This window comes from Glycine soja, chromosome 20 (assembly GCF_004193775.1).
Source record: "Glycine soja cultivar W05 chromosome 20, ASM419377v2, whole genome shotgun sequence".
Lineage (NCBI taxonomy): Eukaryota > Viridiplantae > Streptophyta > Magnoliopsida > Fabales > Fabaceae > Glycine > Glycine soja.
The window spans coordinates 1,488,181-1,509,459 of NC_041021.1; the positions used below are offsets into that span (position 1 = coordinate 1,488,181).

General features: G+C 33.2%; 1 protein-coding gene across 1 annotated transcript; it reads right to left on the minus strand.

Annotated features, from left to right (window-relative positions):
- Positions 1-14,571: 14,571 nt before the first annotated feature.
- LOC114401656 lies at positions 14,572-16,424 on the minus strand. The gene is made up of 4 exons (XM_028364231.1): positions 15,819-16,424; positions 15,425-15,545; positions 15,033-15,211; positions 14,572-14,920 (listed from the first exon to the last, which is right to left on the minus strand). Exons 1-4 carry the CDS (start codon positions 16,273-16,275, stop codon positions 14,727-14,729), a joined length of 951 nt encoding a protein of 316 aa, XP_028220032.1. The 5' UTR covers positions 16,276-16,424; the 3' UTR covers positions 14,572-14,726.
- Positions 16,425-21,279: the final 4,855 nt, after the last annotated feature.

Sequence of the window (21,279 nt, forward strand, 5' to 3'; positions counted from 1 at the left end):
TTTAGTTGGCAATTTGTTTATTATATGAATAGTCTGTGAAATAGCTTGTGTCCAAAAGAAGATAGGTAAATGAGCATGGAAAAGTAAAGCTCTAGCCACAACAAGAAGATGCTGATGTTTTCTTTCCACAATCCCATTTTGTTGGGGTGTCTCCGCACAAGAGGTCTGATGGAGAATGCCTTTGGAAGCATAGAAATTTGTTAGTGCAAATTCAGGACCATTGTCTGATCTAATGCTTTTAATTTTGACAGAAAACTGGGTTTCAATCATAGATACAAATTGTTTGATATGATTTGCAACTTCTGATTTGAGTTTTAGAAAAATGAATCATGTATATCTACTTTTATCATCAACAATAGTAAGAAAATATTTGTGCCCAAGTAATGAAGGATGAGCATAAGGACCCCAGATATCCATGTGCAGCAAATCAAAACACTGAGAAGAAATAGTAATGCTATCAGGAAAAGATAGGCTCTTATGTTTGGCAAAATGACAAGTGTCACAAGGTTCATTGGAGTTTGTACAGTCAATGGAGGAATACAATTTGGTCATTTTGACAAGTTTATCATGAGAAAGATGTCCTAACCTATTATGTCAAACATTGCATTTAGTGGAAGGAATAGTATTTATGTTACAAGTATAGGAAAACTTAGTTGGTGAAGAAGATAGGATGTATAGCCTAGCTCTCAATTCAGCTGCTCTAATCATCCCCAATGAGAAGGGATCCTATATAGAGCAACTAGTAGGGTGAAAATTCAAGGAACAATGCAGATTAGTAATGAGTTTTGAAACTGAAATCAAGTTAAAAGTGAAAGAAGGAATAAACAGGACAAATTTGAGATCCATCAGGTAATTTAACAAGGATAGGTCTGATTTGTTTAAGGCATTGAAACTGAGTTTGGGAAAAACAAACATGATCAATAGCTCCACTATCAAGAACCCAAGAATTTATGTTAGAACTATAAGCATGAAGAGTGGCACAGAATATACCTGAATTGCCATTCTTATGAAAACTAATCAGCTGATTAGTGGAGTGAGAAGAAGAGGCTTGTGAAGTTTGCTGCAATAAAGAAAGGAGAGCCTTATGTTGCTCTGGTGTAAAAGCTATAGATGAAGTATCTGCAGCCACCTCTTTCTATCCAAGGGATTGCAAATCATCTTCAATTTCTTGATCATCCAAAGAGTATTGATTGATAGTACTCCCTCTTTACAAGTGAGGGGGTAATCATGTTTCTTGTAACAGGTGTCTACCATATGGCCTGTTTTGTTACAGTAAGAACAAATCTTGGATCCTCTTCCTCGACCTCTTCCACCTAATGAATGGCTTCCATGACCTCGGCCTCTGCCATAAGAAGCTTGACTGGTATGCATTTGGCCTCTGCCATAAGGACCATGACTGGTTTCCACTTGAGCAAAAACCCGAGAATCATCAAACTAAACAACAAGCTGCCTCTCTTGTTGAATGAGAATAGATAAAACTTTGTCTAAATCAGGGAGGGGGTTCATCATCATGATGTTGGATCTAACTGTGGAGTATTGTTCATTGAGGCCCCTTAAGAATCTAATCACATAATCACCTTCTCTGTAACTCTTAATAACAGAAATAAGATCACAAGCACAAACAACAACACATGTGCAGGATGGAATAGCACGAAAATTGTCTAATTCTTGGATTAAATCTTTCAATTTTGTAAAGTAAGAAGTGATAGTAGCATCACCTTGTTTAAGCAGATACAACTCTTCTTGTAAGTCACTAATGCGAAACACATCACCTTGATAATAGCGTTTCTTGAGAGTATTCCAAATATCCGAAGCATTCTCCATCCACATAATGGTTTGCAGGATTTCTGGATCAAGCGAATGATGAAGCCATGAAACCACCAAGGTATTACAATGATCCTAAATAGTGAAATTAGGATCATTAAGAGTAGGACAAGGCAAATAACCATCAACAAACTGGACCTTCTTCTTGGTTCAGGGCAAGGAGCATAACATGCGACCATGAGTGATAATTGACACCATTGAGAACCTGAGCAACAATAGCAACACCAGGATTCTCATTGGGATGAGTATAATAGGGATTCAACAGGTTGGCAAAGGTTGTGTTATTGATAACAACATTATCAGCCATGAATAAACAAGGAGGATGCGGGAAGAATTTGATTCAAAAGGAAGGAATTGTAACGAGGACAACAATGGTTGCAAGGAGGAACCAAGAGCATAACGAAAGAAAGATCAACTGATACCATCTAGAAAAAAAATAAAACTAGAAGAAAGAAACAGATTTTGAAGAAAAAGAGCATTGTGCTCAGCATTTCTCATTATTCCATTATATCAAATACAAAAGGAAAAACCAGCTTATATAGAGCTTGATGAGTTTATAACAGAAAACTAATTATAACAGAAAAACACTAACCAGCTAACTATAACAGAAAAACCAACTAACTAATAGAAAACAAAAAATACAGAGTTCAACATGTGTCAACCCTGAAGTTCACAATGAATTAGCATTAGCATTTCTATGAACCATTGAGCATCAAAATCTGTGTGCCAATCCCTTAACTTGATCTGCCAGATCTCTTGCTGCAAAGGTTCACATTTTTGGAGGCCGAAATTTTGCAACTTTGGACGGACAGTACTGCATGAAATTTAACCGCAGAATACAGACAGTGACAAATACAATGGTTACAACTTACAACTTACAAGGATAAGAGCTAGCTGTTAATCGTGCATGTCCAGACAATCAGGGTCACATTTTGCAATTTGCATACCATCACAATCTTCGAAAAATTTCAGAAATTCTCGTGGTTGCCTTGCCTTGTCACCGAGAGTCTTTTAAAAAAATTTAGATCCTCGTGGAATCATATGTAAAATTATAGTTATTTTTGGTAATAACTATTAGAATGGTTTTCATTTTAAGACAATGATTGTATTATTATGTTTAAACTATCGAAGAAATAATATATTAAATATTTAAATGAGATTTTTCTATTTAATTTTATTTCCAAATTCTAGATCATATATTTAAACAATAGAATTGGAGTTAAATTTTTAAGTTTTTTGCCCCATTCTTCGCATACACAAATATAAATTTTATGACTCTGAACTTATTCTAATTCTTTTAAAATTAAAATTCTAAATTATATTTTCTATTTCATCGTCTAAACACATCCTAAGATAATTTATTTATATTATTATGTAACCGAAGAATATGATATCGGTGATACAGCATGGACACGAATCCAATCTGGTATGTTATATTGTTATTGGCATCGAAATCAGTTCCATCCATAAAAAATGTCTTCTTTTATGACAGATATGAAGAATTATAAAAATTAAACAAAAGCATGAAACCAAATACTTCTATATACTTGAACTGCAGCTTATGCTATTATATTTAAAATATAAGCGATATGTTTCTTTGAAGAAAATATATCTCTTGAAGGGAACTATAAAGTATGATTCTTAAAGTGTAATTTTTAAAAAATAATATTTTGTATAAGATATACTATTATTTAATTATCTAATCCACGAGACCAAATGGCAGTCGTCCCAGCCACCTTAATTTATTCTTCGAGCTGCTCAATCCAGGAAAAATAATTCAATGGAGCTGAAGAAGTGAAACCAACGGCACATGAGTAAAAAGCCCAAATTGGAGTTGAATTTTGCCCATGCTTTTCCAGTCTCCAGTTACAGAATTCACCTCACTCATCCGGTTCAATGGATTTGGTCTTATTATGTAGACATATTCGTGGATGAGAATGAATCCAAAGCCATTGTATATAAATTAAAATAAAAATCCCCATGCGATGAGAATGAATCCAAAGCCATTGTATATAAATTAAAATAAAAATCCCCATGGGAGGGAATTAATTTCAACTAGAGTTTCATAAATTTTAAAGAAATCATTGTTAACTAATTAATAAGTGTATCAATTTAATCATAAGTAGTAAAGATTAAAATGAAAGTTTAAGTGTCGAATCCATATGAACTTTGGTTGTATTCAAGTGATACAAACTCAATTATTAACCAAGAGAAGAAATAAAAGAAGAAAGAGATAAAGAATTAGTCGTGTGAAATTTAAAGTAAGACAAAAAGAAAGATAATAGGAAAAATAAATAACAATTTAATGTAAAAAGATGAAATCAGAATATGATGATGTTGAGTCCTAGTATGCCAAAATTATTTATAATGTAATGTAGTAGATTTTCTCTAATTAATGAAATTCATGTTTTCACTCGCATCTACTGAATTACCCTATCTTTGGTTTCCTACACGAAGGGCCTAGTTTATTTATAATTTTTTTTCCAAGTTTCTTTGCAGAGATAAAATAATGAATCACATTAAGATAAGAGATGCAAAAATTCTTTGGCAAAATAAATGTCAATCTATTTCTAGCAATGAATTTATTCAAATATCCTTTCCCAATTCTTTAGAAAATAACTATTTTTCAATGCATTTACCCTCTAAATATTATATGGGTCACGTAAAAGAATAATAGAAACAAAATTGCATTAAATAGATAATAGGAAAGAATTACATTACAAGAGTTTAGCCTTCAGACTCCCAACAAAAAGGGGTTTAGTCTCTCAGTCATGAGAGAATTTATACTTCAGGAGCTAATGAAAGAAGAGTTTAGATGACTAATAACAAGAAAAATAGGAATGACTAAGGAAGAGGGTTTTTCCTAAGGGATAGATTCAGGCTTTGGATAGCTTTGAGACTTGGGGTATTTTTTCGTTTTGCTTCCTACTCCTTTTATATGTTTAAGGTAGCATACTTTTCACGTTGACCTCGCGCTTAGTGCGGACTTTCGCACCAAGTGCGCATTTGGGCTTCATCGTGGGTCTTCTCGCGCTAAGCCTGAGTTGCACGTTGAACAAGACTGCGCGCTAAGCCTGAACTTGTCCACTAAGCGAGAGTGCACGCTGAACCTGGATTAAGCGCTGAGCGAGTTGTCCAATCCTTCTTTAATGTTTTTCTTTCAGATTTTTCATCAATTTCATCTGAAGTGCTTGAAATCTTCTTCTTTGGACTTTTGCTAATAAAAAAATTACAAAGATGTTAATTTCTTCGTTATTTCATTAAAATCAATAATAAAGTGAAGAAATTATTATCATTATTAATCAAAATTGACTATCAAATTAGCTCAAATTTCGCAGTTTTCAGTCCTTCGTATTTAACATTCTCTATCCTAATCTTTTCTTTTTCACTACCTTTATTATGTGACAATCTTATTATTTTGGGCTCCAAATCGAAATTTTAATGTTCATGTAACAATTTTAATTCTTAAATGTGTATATATTCTTACACCAATTACCATAATATATATTCGAATACATAGATTTCAATCTCATGTTCGCTATAATGTCAGCTCAATCCATGAATCATAGGCTCATAGTTGTGAAAATGAAGACTATATTTGACAAACAGATTAATAAATCACCTTAAAGTTTTATAAATTAGTTTATAGCTTCTAAATCTATAAGATGATAATTAAAACTGAAAAGTATAGCTATAGTTTCATAAATTTTAAAGAAGTTTCATCTTTTTAACAAATTTAAGGGATACCAAATCTTCTCATGCTCACGTAACCTAAGAGATTTCAAATTAATGACAATTTGTGTTTAAAGATGCAAGTATAAAAGTTTGCTTCTTGCAAAGTGTGTATCTATTCATGAAAAGATATAAGTATGAAAAATTGTGTTTTTTCGTAAAAGGATGTGTTTATTAATGAGTATATATGGGTATGCTAGTACTTTTTTTTCTTTCAAAAAAGTTTATCTATTCATAAAAGATGCAAGTATGAAAGATAATGATCTTTTATCAACAAATGTATCTATTCATAACAAGATATGAGTTAAAAGATATAATCCTTTATGAAAGGATCTATCTATTTGAAGGATTATATCTCCTTATCAAAAAATATATAAGATGGTATATAATTAGGAATGATTATGACTTTCATAATTGTTTATCTTTTCACTAAAACTTTTTAATTAAACTTTTCACTAAAACATTCCTGAAAATATTTTTTAATTAAACTGTTCACTAAAACTTTTCTATATAAGGAGCGAGAATCTCAAAGATACTCAATGCCCCCATTAGAAAAACAAATCCATTTAACCTAATTCTATCATATTTTATTATTTATGATGTAATTCATAATTTAGCTATAGATTTAAATTCAAATTATTTATTATACAATGATGATATTAAAATTAAAATTTATAATTTTATGTAAATTATTTAAATCTTTCGCAATGAATTCAATTCTGGTAGCTTAAATTCAATCTAATCTAATCAAATTTAAAGTAGTTTGAATTGAATTAATAATTTTTATTTTAAAAGGAGATAAATGAATTTAAATAAATAACTACAAAACTAATTTATTGAGAGTATCTTATTTAATATTTTATCCATTTGGTAGTTATTTATTACACTTTATTATTTTAAGATGGAAAATTATATAACAAAAGATGAGGAAAAAAAGGAGTATTTACATGAATGAGATTAAGAAATTCAGATTGGACATGCTCTCAGTCTCAGATGAAGTGGGCATTCAATGTTGACATGTTTCGAGTATTCATGTGAAGTGGGATTTGTTGGCCCAATTTAATGACTGATATTTACTATCACAAGTTAAAAACCACAGGTGAGATAGTGTGTGGATGTCAAAAGTTCTTAAAATTATCTATTATCTATTATCCACTACAATTAATGAATGGTTAAAGTTGCTATATATAGAACAAAACTGATCATCTCTTCTCTTTGGAGGAGGGGGCTACTGTTGGTTGCTTTCATTAATTCCATGAGGTAAATCAACCTACAATACATGAAAGCGGATTTGGGAGTTGTAAACCCTATATCATGCATGAAGTAGTTGAGGCGTTCTAAGGTGAAGTAGTAAAATAAGAGCTACAACGGTGAAGCATTAAAAAACGCCGTTAGATATATTTAATATAAAACTAGACGATGGGATTAAAGAGGGAAAACTGAATTAACCGGTAAATTTTTGATACTTTTGTTTTTTTTTTTTTCCTTTTCGTCAACTCATCTCCACCAGCCCCAGCTCTTCTAGAGTTGATTTCATCATCGTGAAACAAATAGCTTTCATAGGAAAGTAGATAAAGAAAACTGAAATAACAAAAGCCCCTTCCTTAATCACTTCACCAAATGAATTTCATGGTAAAATCATGTAGTACGCCTACCATCACAACAACACATCAACATAGCTAATGTCATGGAATCCCCTTGGTCCATTCCTTTCGTCATCTATGTTCAAAGCCTTAGGTCTTGGGGACGTTGAAGTGCGCCACCGCAAAGGAGGCCTTGGGGTTTTCGAAGCCTTTCTCTACGCTCTGAGCCGCTGGACTATTGGGGCGGTCTCAACCTCCCTGACATGCCGGACTGGAGATATTGTTACACGACCTTAAGCTTGTTTCAGATCTGAAAGTAAGAAACTGAGAGCATGAACCAGTGAGAGAGTTGCCCAACAAAATAAACTTTTAATAATTTATATATATATATATATATATATATATATATATATATATATATATATATATATATATATATATATATATATTATGTTTTTCTTCCGATAGAAAACCTGCTACTACCCATCATTTTAATGCTACACGAGTGTTGTACGAATTTCCAAACTTCACCTTAGAACGCGTCCAAGTAGTTGCATGCATGGTGGTGTGGCATAGGAGGATATCCCTTTGGCAGACTTTGCTATTTCGAATCAGACCAGTTCTAGGGTGGGAAAGTTTTTATGGATCATTAGATCTTTCAGCTTTTAAATTAATGTTTCAGATTCTTTTTAATATTTCCTTTTATTTTCTTTTTACCCGAAGTACTCCTTCATCCCCCTATGAAATTCACCCTATTCCCACCTTCTCCTGACTGCAAGGTACCGATCCTCTATTCTTTATCACCAACCTCAAATTTGAAAAAAAAAAAAAGCTTAGATCTGGAGGAAACAGACGATGCGGTGGTGGCATTGAAGGACATGACTCTCAATTGGCGTCTCGCACCGAAGCTTGCGGCAGAAGCGACACCACTGCAACTGCCCTCAACAAAAAACGTGTGGCCGCTGACGCCGTTAGCGATGACGGACTCACCGTGAAGTGTCAAAATGTTCTGGCAGCGACAACGTTGGTCTTCAACATCAGAGAGAAGAAAGAAGGGAAGAAAAGGAGAGAGAATAGGAGGAAAAGGGTAACTGGGGAAAGACAAGAAGAAAAGGATAAAAAGAAAGAAAAAATAGCCATCAGAGATTAGAATATAAAAAATCCAACGGTTTAAAAAAACTTTTCTATGATGGAAAACATGTTTAACTTTTCCACCCTAGAATTATTAATTGGTCTTCAAAATTATCAAGAACTTCCCAGTTTGAACTTTGAAGTGACTTTCCAGCATATTGCATGGACAGAGAATAAAGAGTATGTTGAGCTGAAAAATATCAAAACAACGCGATATTTATTAATCCTAATCAACAATTTTTTATTCAAGGGTCTAGCTTGTACAACTTTAATGTTCAACAGACTAACCATAAGTACTTTTTTATCATTAAATAAATAAAAGTTTTATTTCACGTATATGTATTGTGATGTGGCCCCATGTGTGCTTATTTAGGATGTGAGCCTAGCTATTATTTATTTTGTTTAATTGTTTTCAGGTTATTTATAATAATTTTGAAAGGAAAAAATTACATATACTTTAATAAGATTGTAGATTTTTTTTTCCATAAAAGTGAGAAATTAAGAAGTGTGATAACGAGCAATATTATGAAGAGAAATAAAAATATATTAGAAATCATTTTGAGGATATAATTATTTACGAAATTTTAAGAATTTAATTAACGTATACCTAGTACCGTTGTTGTTATTAAAAAACCAACTTTTCTTTCAACTCAAATGACGTACCAATTCACTTGATTGGTAAGAAAACATACATCATAAGGAAATTTCAATATGACTCTCACTCACCACAGAGAAAATCCAACGAACGTAAACAAAAACAAAGTCTAAAAAATAAAAAATAAAAAACCCGCAAAAACACATAACAATCCAACGCATTATTACAAAATAAAGAACAAGTTCCTCTCCAACCAATTAACTTCAGGAATTTCTATACCCGTTGGGGTAACTCCACCACACAACTGAGTCATTTCTTGTTTAATTCTTCGAACCTCCATGCTAGTTGTCTGTATTATCACTGGATCTTGTGAAGATTCTAATGCTCTTTTGAGCACTTTCAACCTCCTCGCAAGGGGTAGCAACTGAGCACATAAATGTCACAAGACACATGATGTCAAACAAAGGATAGAGATAACTCACAACAAATGAAATAGCAAAACGAACTAAAGAAGATTAATGCAGCACTGAACCTGTCTTTGGGGCCATTTATATAAACGATACTTGCGGCAAATTGTTGAAATATAAACTTGATTTGGGCCTAAATTAATTATTTAGTTCCTTGGACTTAATTATTTTGGGCTTAAGTAATTATGAGTCATGTTTCTAGAGAATTCTTGTAGTGTTTGGAGTGTCTAGATATTTCTTATGGTTGTAATATTCTCTAGAATACTCTTTGGATCTCTAGAGTTGAGAACTCTCTAGAATTAGTGTGTCTAGAGTTCTCCTTAGAGTAGTATAAATAGAGATGTAATCCTACACATTTGTATCAAGCAAAAATACAAAGTTCTCTCATCCATAAAGAATTCTCCTTCCTATCAAGTTTCTATTCAAAGTCTCCAATATTCCCAAACACTTTTCCTAAACATAAAAAGCCTTATTTCCAACAAAGTGGTATCAGAGCTTCAAGATCCTCAAAAGATGGCGAATGGAGGTTTTCCTTTCCAAATGCCGATGCTCACAAAGAACAACTATGATAATTGGAGTATCAAGATGAAGGCACTACTAGGAGCTCAAGATGTGTGGGATATCGTAGAGAATGGCTTCGAGGAGCAAGATGAAGCCTTGCTAAGCCAAGGTGTAAAGGAGACGTTGAAGGAGTCAAGAAAGAGAGACAAGAAAGCTCTCTTTCTCATTTATCAATCAGTGAATGAAGATACATTTGAGAAGATATCCAACGCAACGACGGCCAAAGAAGCATGGGATAAGCTTCAAACTTGCAACAAAGGAGTTGAGCAGGTAAAAAAGATTCGTCTTCAAACTCTTAGAGGTGACTTTGAGCGTTTGTTTATGGAGGAGTCCGAGTCAATTTCTGATTATTTTTCTCGAGTATTGGCTGTAGTCAATCAACTTAAAAGAAATGGTGAAGATGTTGATGAGGTAAAGGTCATGGAAAAAATACTTCGAACTTTAAATCCAAGTTTTGACTTCATTGTTACAAACATTGAAGAAAACAAGGATTTATAGACCATGACTATTGAGCAACTCATGGGTTCCTTACAAGCATACGAAGAAAAACAAAAGAGAAAAATTAAACAAAAGGAGGCTACGGAGCAACTACTACAACTCAACGTAAAGGAAGCAAACTATGCAAATTACAAGAGCCAAAGAGGACGAGGTCGCGGCCAAGCTCGTGGACGTGGACGAGGACATGGAGGAGAAGGAAGAGGTGGTTACAACAACCACTCCAACAAATTCAACAATGGAGAAAGAAGTTGGAATCCACAAGTAACAAGAGGTCGTGGAAGAGGAAATTCATGGTCGAGGTATGACAAATCACAAATCAAGTGCTTCAATTGCAACAAGATTGGTCACTATGCATCCGAGTGTAGATTCTCGAAGAAGGTTGAAGAGAAAGCTAACTTTGTAGAAGAAAAAGGCGGAGAAGAAGAAACTTTTCTACTCGCGTGCCAAAACAAATTTGAAGAGAAAAGAAACAAGTGGTACCTCGACACTGGCGCAAGCAACCACATGTGCGGCGATCAAAGCATGTTCGTGGAGATCAATGAAGCGGCAACTGGTGATGTCTTATTTGGAGACGACTCAAAGATACCAGTCAAAGGCAAAGGTAAAATTCTCATACGTTTGAAGAATGGGAGTCATCAATTCATATCCAATGTCTAATATGTGCCTAACATGAAGAATAATATTTTGAGCTTGGGACAATTATTAGAGAAAGACTATGACATCCATTTGAAAGAACATAGTCTTTTCTTAAGAGATTGTAGACATAACTTGATTGCTAAGGTGCCTATGTCAAAGAATAGAATGTTCCTCTTGAACATTCAAAATGATGTGGCAAAGTGTCTCAAGGCTTGCTATATCGACTCTTCGTGGCTATGGCATCTACGATTCGGGCACCTCAACTTCGACGGTCTAGAGCGTTTAGCGAAGAAGGAGATGGTGAGAGGCTTGCCTAGCATCAACCACCCAGACCAACTTTCCGAAGGATGTCTAATTGGGAAGCAATTTCGTAAAAGTTTTCCAAAGGAATCAACAACAAGAGCAACAAAGCCGCTAGAGCTCATACACACCGATGTCTGTGGACCAATAAAACCCAATTCATTTGGTAAGAATAGGTACTTTCTCCTTTTTATTGATGATTATTCCAGAAAAACCTGGGTTTATTTCTTGAAGGAGAAATCAGAAGTGTTTGAAAACTTTAAGAAGTTCAAAGCCCTCGTGGATAAAGAAAGTGGTCTTTCCATCAAGGCCATGAGATATGATCGAGGAGGAGAGTTCACTTCAAATAAGTTCAACAAATATTGTGAAGACCATGGAATCCGTCGCCCACTGACAGTGCCAAGATCACCACAACAAAATGGAGTAGCAGAGAGAAAGAACCGGACCATACTTAACATGGTGCGAAGCATGCTCAAAAGCAAGAAGATGCCGAAGGAGTTTTGGGCTGAAGCAGTGGCATGTGCAGTTTACCTAACAAACCGTTCTCCAACAAGAAGCGTGCATGAGAAGACACCACAAGAAGCATGGAGTGGAAGGAAGCCCGGGATCTCTCACCTCAAAGTGTTTGGAAGCATTGCCTATACCCATGTTCCAGATGAAAAGAGGACAAAGCTCGATGATAAAAGTGAGAAGTACGTGTTTGTGGGTTATGACTCAAGATCCAAGGGGTACAAGCTCTATAATCCAAATAGTAGAAAGATCGTCATAAGTCGCGACGCGGAGTTCGACGAAGAAGATTGTTGGGACTGGAGTGTTCAAGAAGATAAGTATGATTTTCTTCCTTATTTTGAAGAAGATGATGAAATTGAACAACCAATCATAGAGGAACATATTACACCACCTGCCTTACCGACACCAAGGCTGGATGAAACAAGTTCACGTGAGAGGATACCGCGACTAAGGAGCATTGAAGAGATTTATGAGGTAACCAAAAACCTAAACGACATTAACCTCTTTTGTCTTTTTGGTGATTGTGAGCCTCTAAGCTATCAAGAAGCAGCGGAAAACATAAAGTGGAAAGATGCCATGGACGAAGAAATCAAGTCAATCACGAAGAATGATACGTGGGAACTTACTACACTTCCACGAGGACACAAAGCAATCGGAGTAAGATGGGTGTACAAGGCAAAGAAGAATGCTAAAGGAGATGTGGAGAGATACAAAGCAAGATTGGTGGCTAAAGGCTATAGTCAAAGACAAGGAATTGACTATGATGAGGTATTTGCTCCTGTTGCTCGTCTTGAAACTATTAGACTGATAATTTCTTTGGCAGCCCAAAATAAATGGAAGATCTATCAAATGGATGTGAAGTCAGCCTTCTTGAATGGTTTTCTCGAAGAAGAAGTCTATATTGAGCAACCACTGGGCTATGAAGTAAAAGGGCAAGAAGAAAAAGTCTTGAAGTTGAAGAAGGCGTTGTACGGTCTCAAGCAAACACCGAGAGCTTGGAATGTTCAAATCGACAAGTACTTTCAAGACAAGAACTTCATCAAGTGTCCATATGAGCATGCACTCTATATCAAAGCGCAAAGTGGACATATTTTGATTGTGTGTTTGTATGTAGATGACTTGATCTTTACAGGGAACAATCCAAGCATGTTCGAAGAGTTCAAGAAAGATATGTCAAATGAATTTGAGATGACGGATATGGGGATCATGGCATATTATCTCGGCATCGAAGTAAAACAAGAAGACAAAGGAATTTTCATCACCCAAGAAGGCTATGCCAAAGAAGTCCTTAAGAAGTTCAAGATGGATGACGCCAATCCAGTTGGCACCCCGATGGAATGTGGCAGCAAGTTGAGCAAGCATGAAAAAGGAGAGAATGTGGATCCAACTCTTTACAAAAGTTTGGGTGGAAGTTTACGTTACTTGACATGTACAAGGCCGGATATTCTCTATGTTGTAGGAGTAGTAAGTCGCTACATGGAAGCTCCAACCACAACTCACTTCAAGGCGGCAAAGAGAATCCTTCGATACATCAAAGGTACAACAAACTTTGGCTTGCACTATTACTCTTCTGACAATTATAACATTGTTGGCTATAGTGATGATAGCAATTGGAGTGGAGACTTGGATGATAGAAAGAGCACTACTGGTTTTGTGTTCTTTATGGGAGATACTGCTTTCACTTGGATGTCAAAGAAGCAACCAATAGTCACACTATCAACTTGTGAAGCCGAGTATGTCGCTGCCACATCATGTGTTTGTCATGCAATTTGGCTAAGGAACTTGTTGAAAGAGTTAAAAATGCCACAAGAAGAACCTATGGAAATATGTGTTGACAATAAATTAGCACTCGCTTTGGCAAAGAATCCAGTCTTTCATGAAAGAAGTAAGCACATCGACACCCGTTACCACTTCATAAGAGAATGCATTGAGAAGAAGGAGGTAAAGTTGAAGTATGTGATGTCTCAAGATCAAGTTGCCGACATTTTCACAAAGCCACTCAAGTTGAAAACTTTCGTGAAGCTAAGGAGTATGCTTGGAGTCACAAATCAAGTTTAAGGGAGGATGTTGAAATACAAACTTGATTTGGGCCTAAATTAATTATTTGGTTCCTTGGACTTAGTTATTTTGGGCTTAAGTAATTATGAGTCATGTTTCTAGAGAATTCTTGTAGTGTTTGGAGTGTCTAGATATTTCTTATGGTTGTAATATTCTCTAGAATACTCTTTGGATCTCTAGAGTTAAGAACTCTCTAGAATTAGTGTGTCTAGAGTTCTCCTTAGAGTAGTATAAATAGAGATGTAATCCTACACATTTGTATCAAGCAAAAATACAAAGTTCTCTCATCCATAAAGAATTCTCCTTCCTATCATCAAGTTTCTATTCAAAGTCTTCAATATTCCTAAACACTTTTTCCTAAACATAAAAAGCCTTATTTCCAACACAAATTGCCTTAATTACAGTAACAGACATTTCTAAGACATCCTTTGCAGCCTTCATAGTTATGTGGAACACGCCACTCAAATCATTCAATGTCATATTATTTATCCTATCGGACTGAGCAAACACAACTCGTCAGTTAAGAAACTTAAAATGAATTCAAATGAATAGATTAAAACAAAAGTACGAGATGCAGACTTCTTAAGAAATAAGAAAACAAAAAGTATAACTGTTGTGAGCAGAGGGGAAGAAGATTAAAGTGTCTTGGTTCGAGGTCCAGGTCCCTCCTATGAGTTAGAACTCTCTCAATAATATTCTCTGGTTTTATTCATTTCGTGCAAGGCTTTATATACAGCGTTCTTCATATTGCTATTGTACGTAACTACTTACAAAGCTGTTACAACAAACAAACTAACGGTCATGCTAAGCTTATTAGGAGATGCATGCACTTCATACGTAATCGTCTAAGTGTTTGGGTCGCAAAACGTTCCTCTTTAGCCTTTCTGCACGTGCTCCTTCTGGTGTTAATGTGGTATCTACGGCGTTTGCTGCACTGGTGGCTCTATCAATAACCTGATCTTTGCGACTACGTTTATGCCTTCTTTTCTCAGGCTCAGCCTCAGGTCCTTCTTTCTCCAAATTTGCTATACATACAAACATAACGATTTAAAACTCAGCATATATATATAACGATTGAAGAATGAAATGGTTGAAGAGAAAACACTTGACATGACAATCAAAGAGATGAAGACCAACGTGGAATCAAATCATCGTCTTCGTTATTAGTGCGTTTTCCAACCCAATCTAATTTGGTGCAGAGGGCTTCATAAAACGCAGAAAAAGCTTCTTCCACAATAATGTACCCTAATTTATCCTTCTGCGCAATGTAATCTTCAAGGAAACCCTTAACTTCTGCAGGGGTTCCGTTGGTGAAACTGATAATAATCCCTCACACGCAAAACGAAATCAAGGTTAGCAATTGCAGACAAAAAGTAAAAGATTGAAAAGAAAAAACTTAAACATATATAAAAATAACAATGAAACTTTGTTAGTTTTACATAACAACGCTCGAGAGTGACACTGATCGCATGCATGCATGCAATTACTAGTCGTACCAACAAGACTTAATTGAAATAGTTAGAACTTACTCAATCATTTGATCATAATTGTCACATGGAGGATCACCCGGCGTAATACTCTGATTCTGAATTATTATATGGTTGATCAACCCTATCCTCCCATGTATTTCAAGTCTCTCAAGATCATTACCTGCGATTTATATATATTTTTTAAATTTAAAGAAAATAAAAAACGAGAAACAAAATAAACCCGGTAGCAATAGAATTGCGGGCATTCATTAATTATCCATATGTAGCCACATAATTCAAATTTTTATTTATTTATTGCCAAATATTAATTATTAAGTGTTAATTTTTTTGGTCCAAACACATAATTTTTCTCTCATTTCCTTCTCCCTCCTACACCATTCAACACATCTTATGTGTCGAAGGATATTATTAAAATTAAAACTTAATTACGTACCATTGGTGTGAATTGTCTGTCTTAGAACTTGGCAGCAAGTGCAAAAGAATGGCCTTGGCACAGGAGGCCAATCCATAATCCCACTTTCAGGCTGATTCAGATTGGATGGACCCGCTTTAAAGTCATACCTGAAGGATTGATGTTCAATATCCACATCAGTGAAGGGATATGTACGCTTGTTCTTGGAAGACCCCGCTACTTGGTAGTTAGGAACTCCTCCTCCACCAATGGTAAAATTGTCATTGCAAAAATGCTGCTGGGATTGATCTTGGATCGTTGAACCCGTGGAGGAAACATAACCACCCTGCAGGGATTGCTGTTCATCATTTTGTAGGTTCGGTTCGGGTGCAGGGTCCGGTTCGATAAAAAAGTTATCGAGAAGTGGGCTGACAAATGGATCTCGACACGTGTATGGAACAAACCGGGAGGAGGAGTTGTTGTCGTCGTCATCACCCATTTAATCACAAACAAAAACCTTGTTGCTTTGGTGGGGAAAATGGAAAATGTGTGTGTGGTGTGGTGCAGTGGTGGTGGTAGCGGCCGCGCCAAAGAGACAGCGCCGCCGCAACGGGGAATGTTTCAGACACGATTCGTTCGTTGGTAACTGGAAACAACAACCCAAGACATGTCTGAATGCATGGGAATTATATATATATAGGGGACTAAGAGGCACCAGTGCCAGTTATAACGGTTCATAAATTTGAATCTCGAGAGACACTTCAAAACGAATACGACTCTGGTGTAACAGAAAAGGAAAACATTTTATTTTATTGTACTCCAGGATATTATATTCTACTATATTTCATTTTTTTTTCGATGAACCTTTTTTGGAAGAAAACAAATCTAAAATCTGATTTTTTCAGATTCACTTTTTTTAAATCCTCTTCAAAAAAATATTTTTCCTAAAAAATGATATTTTATTGTTTTTATGAAAAGGTTCCTCTTCAAATTTTCATTTATAATAAGGAAAATAATGACTAGATTTCCCCATTATAGTTGAAATCTACTATTTTTTGATAGAAAAACAAACACCTAAAAATATAAAAAGAGAGAGAGAAATGTAAATATAACAAATAGAGCAATAATCTTCCAAAAAACAGAGCAATAACATATCTGTTGTAAATTTTCTTACAAATCTTCTTACTACTTCATAAGTAAAAGTATCTAATGCTTTAAAAATTTGAAATATATATCATATTTATTACGTAATAGAAATAAAACGTTCAAAAAATAAATTTTAAAAAAGAGGAGAAATGTGAATATAACAAATAGAGCAATAATGTATCTCTTATAAGTTTTCTTACAAATTAATCTTCTTACTAGTACTTCATAAAGTAAAAGTATTTAATGTTTTAAAAATCTTTTTTTTATCAAATATGAAGTTAGACCGGAAGGTTAATAAAGTTTAATCAAACATTATTTTCATTAACAATTAAACTTAAATAATATTTAAATAATTTAACTTTAAGTTTAACATATTAATAACTTATATTCCATCACTATGTTAAAGAATCTAGATATTCTAATTCTAATAAAAAATATAATGTGGTAAAAAGATAAAAATACCAAAATCAATAGATGCAGTCAAATATTTGAAGTATAAGATATTAAAGTATCAATAATGTTTGATTTATAATACTAAACTCACCTCAATTTTGTTAATAAAAAAATATAACACTCCCTTCAGTCCTTAATTTTCTTTCATGGTTAAATTTTCAGAGAATTATTTTTTGTTCTTATTTATCAGTCACTTATAAAATTTAAGATCATATTAATTATTATTTTATCAATTATAAATTAACTTATCTTATAATCTTTAATTAATTTATTCATGTATTTTATTGTCGAGTGAAAAGAAAAGAGGTAAAAATATAAAACTTCACAACTATTTTCTTAAAATCAATAAAATTTATTGCATTTATTGGTTTTCACTTAATAACCTTAAAAAACAGATAAAAAGAAAAGGAAGGAGTGTAAGACATAATTTATTAAAAAAATGATGATCCATTTTATAATTCCTATGAAGCTATTAATTTAGTCTCTAGTTGGCCTTGTTAAATACTCTAAGTATTTATGTCTTTATTAAACTTGAATGTTTTTACATCCGTCATACCAAATTAATGATTATTAATAAGAGTATAATTGGTTTATTAGTAACACTTTTTTAAAAATAATTTATAAAATCAATTAAATTAACTATTTTTATTTATTTGTGTGATTATGTCAAAAAAATTATAATAAAACCAGAGGATCTAGTAAATAAACAACTTCGTAGAAAGTTGTGGTAAAAAATAAAGTTTAAAAGTTTTTTCAAGAAGAGTTACATTTATTTGAACATAAAAAATTATTAGTTAAAATGTAATTTTCATCTTTTTATTTTTTAATTGAGATATTTTATCTTTTATTTTTTAAAAAATATACAATATAATTTTAATTATCTTATTTTTTAATTGAAATATTTCGTCCTTCAATTTTTAAAAAGTCTATGATTTTGATTTCCTTTTCAAATTTCAGACTTCAAGAAGAGTTACATTTATTTTCTCTTAATAAATTAAGCTTGTTAAAAATTATTTTTTTTAAAATATTTGTCATATGAATAATAAATAAATAAGTATAAATCAATATTTATAAAATATACAAATCTAACATTTAAAATTGAACACAAAAACTAAAATTATAAATTTTTTAAAAATAAAAGACAAAATATTTCAACTAAAAAATAAAAAACTAAAATTATAAATAAAAAAAATAAGAGACCAAAAATGCATTTTCGCCAAAATTATTCAAACAGAATGGTCCAACGTATTCCTGAGCAAAAGTGTCCTTTCATCCCGACCCATTTCTCATCCTTTGCTCATGTTTTCGTCCTTACTATCCTCACCATGAGACTCACAAGACCGTGTCTAAAAATATTAGGACCTAAAATAAAATTTATAAAGAGCCTTGATGAAATATTAATTATTAAGTATTAATTTTTATATTAATTTTCTATAGCTTTTTGAGCTGCAAAAATAATTTAGTAATATTAAATAATCAAATAATTATAATATTTTACTCTTAATAGATAAAATAGTTAATTTATTTAATTTATATATATATATATATATATATATATATATATATAAAAGAAAAAATGTTTAAAATCATATACCCTAAAAATAGAGACAATTACTTATTAATATTTTCTAATACATATCTATTTTATTGTGAAAATATTGTTGTATATGTATGTATAAATATCAAATAATTGATTTTTTTGTACTATCATATTCATATTCCATGCTTTAATAACAGTGAAAATAATAATTTTATTTTTTACTTTAAAATTATTGACATATAAAACTTGCTTATTCAAGGTACCAAGTTTTTCCCTGATCGATATCTGCCGACTAAGTCCAGTCCACGAGCTAATGGATTGGCCCGTGGCCCAATAATAAAATAATATAAAAAATGAAAAGCTTAAAAAAATAAAACAAAGAAATATTGAAAACTTGATTTTTTTTTTTATAGGAACTGAGATTAGTGAAAAAAGAATAGGAAACAATATATGCATTAATGAAATTTTAAAGAAAGCTTCGTTGCATTACTTTTTTTGGAAGTTTCGTTATATTACTTAAACATCAAATAAAGCATAAAAATAAATTTACATCAAATATATATTTAAATACGTGGTCAATATATACTAATTACCACGAAGTAATTATTCAAATACTTAATAATGCTAATCACACATCAAATATATTTAAGTTAATAATAGTATTAAACTTTCAGTAAAAAAATATTATAAAACTATGAAATAATAATTAATATTTTAAAAAATAATTAATGCACGAACTAGACTATTAACCTGCAAATCAAACATTACAAATTAAAAATAGATAAACCCTCATTTAAATGAATTGACATTTTGGTTGGTCCTAACATGCGGGTTAAACAAACTATTTATGGGCAATTGAATTTTGTATTTTCCTAAATATATGTGCACCTCTCATTTTTTTACCCCTTTTATCTTCTTAGTTTCTCTTCTTTCTATTGTAGTCGCATCTACAACCCATTATCGTTATTCTTTTCTTCCCGCAACCATTAAAGGTATAAAGCAAATCCAACTCGACGTCCCAAGAATCTCTTTCCTTCTCCAACTCTCCACTCTGCACGTACGTTTTAACGCAATCACATTCACGTCGTGGATTTATTTCCGAAACAGGCTTTCTATAAGGGAATAAATTCGCTTACGGAATGATCATTCTGGAAGGAAAAGTCTTATGGAATACCTTTTTCGTAAGCAAAAATAGTATTATCTGAAATAACCATTTCGGAAGGTTCAAAATGTACTTTTGGAAAGGCTATTCCGAATTGTGTTTTTTGCCTTTGGAATGATTTTTCCATAAGTCAAAATCATACTTTCCAAAAGGTGCAAAATACACTTTCGAAAAGGCTACTATGGATTCCAGCCGTTGCTTCCAGAATGAGCTTTTTGTATGTCCAATATTGATTTTCAGAACCCCCTTTCCGAAATATATAAAATACACTTCCGAAAAGGATGTTCTGGATTTACAAATCTGGTTCTGGAATAATCATTCCTTAAGCTAAAGTTCTCCCAGAAGAGTCATTCTGGAAGTTTTTTTGGCTTACAAAAAGGCTATTCTAGAAGACTTTTTTGCTTATGAAAAGTTCATTTCGAAAGGTTTTTTTTGCTTATGGAAAGACCATTCTAAAAACTTTTTTTGCTTACATAAAGGTTATTCCATAAACATTTTTTGGTTACAAAATGGGCACTCTAGAATGCAACCCCATTCACACCAAAAACCACCCCCACCAAAACCCAACCTTAACCCCACCAGAAACCAACCCCAATTGCATTGGAACCCAAACCCACACCAGAAAGGAAAAAGCTTACCTTCGATGACAATGGAGGAAGGGAATGAGGATGCGTGGCTTCAAGACGAAGGACGAAGGGAGCAGCCTTCGCAGGAGGGAGACATCGCGGAAGGCACCCCTCGCGAGTGGGTTTAAGAAGGTAGTGCCAATTCATTAAGGGCAATAGGATAATTTCAAACAAAATTGAGGGGGGGGGGGTACAAGATACACTTGTAAGAGTGTATGATTCAATTCCCCATCAATGGACTAAATTCATATACCTATCTCTCTAGTTATGTTATAAATATTTTAAGAGAAATGCGAGCAACATTCTCTTTGACATTGTCTTTCTGATACTCTATTTGTTAAAATTTATTAAAAATCACCAATTTTGGCGGTCTCACATCTCAAAAAAATATTAGAAATAAAGTGTGAACAAAAAAAATGTTACTAGCACTCATTTTAATCGTTGCCCTATTTAGTTGAATCAGTTAGTCAAAGATTCAATTTTTTTGAATTTATATTGAAACCCTGATATTAACCATACCATCAACCAAATGAGTTACAATCCAAACACCTACAAAGGATGAACATTAAGGTTCCA

What these genes read in the sequence shown, in the direction of transcription:
- LOC114401656 (XM_028364231.1), bottom strand. Translation starts at nt 16,275, where the DNA reads ATGGGTGATGACGACGACAACAACTCCTCCTCCCGGTTTGTTCCATAC. An exon ending in AATTATGATCAAATGATTGA is followed by an intron (nt 15,212 to 15,424) that starts GTAAGTTCTAAC and finishes GATTATTATCAG; the next exon opens with TTTCACCAACGGAACCCCTG. An exon ending in AGACGATGATTTGATTCCAC is followed by an intron (nt 14,921 to 15,032) that starts GTTGGTCTTCAT and finishes TTGTATGTATAG; the next exon opens with CAAATTTGGAGAAAGAAGGA.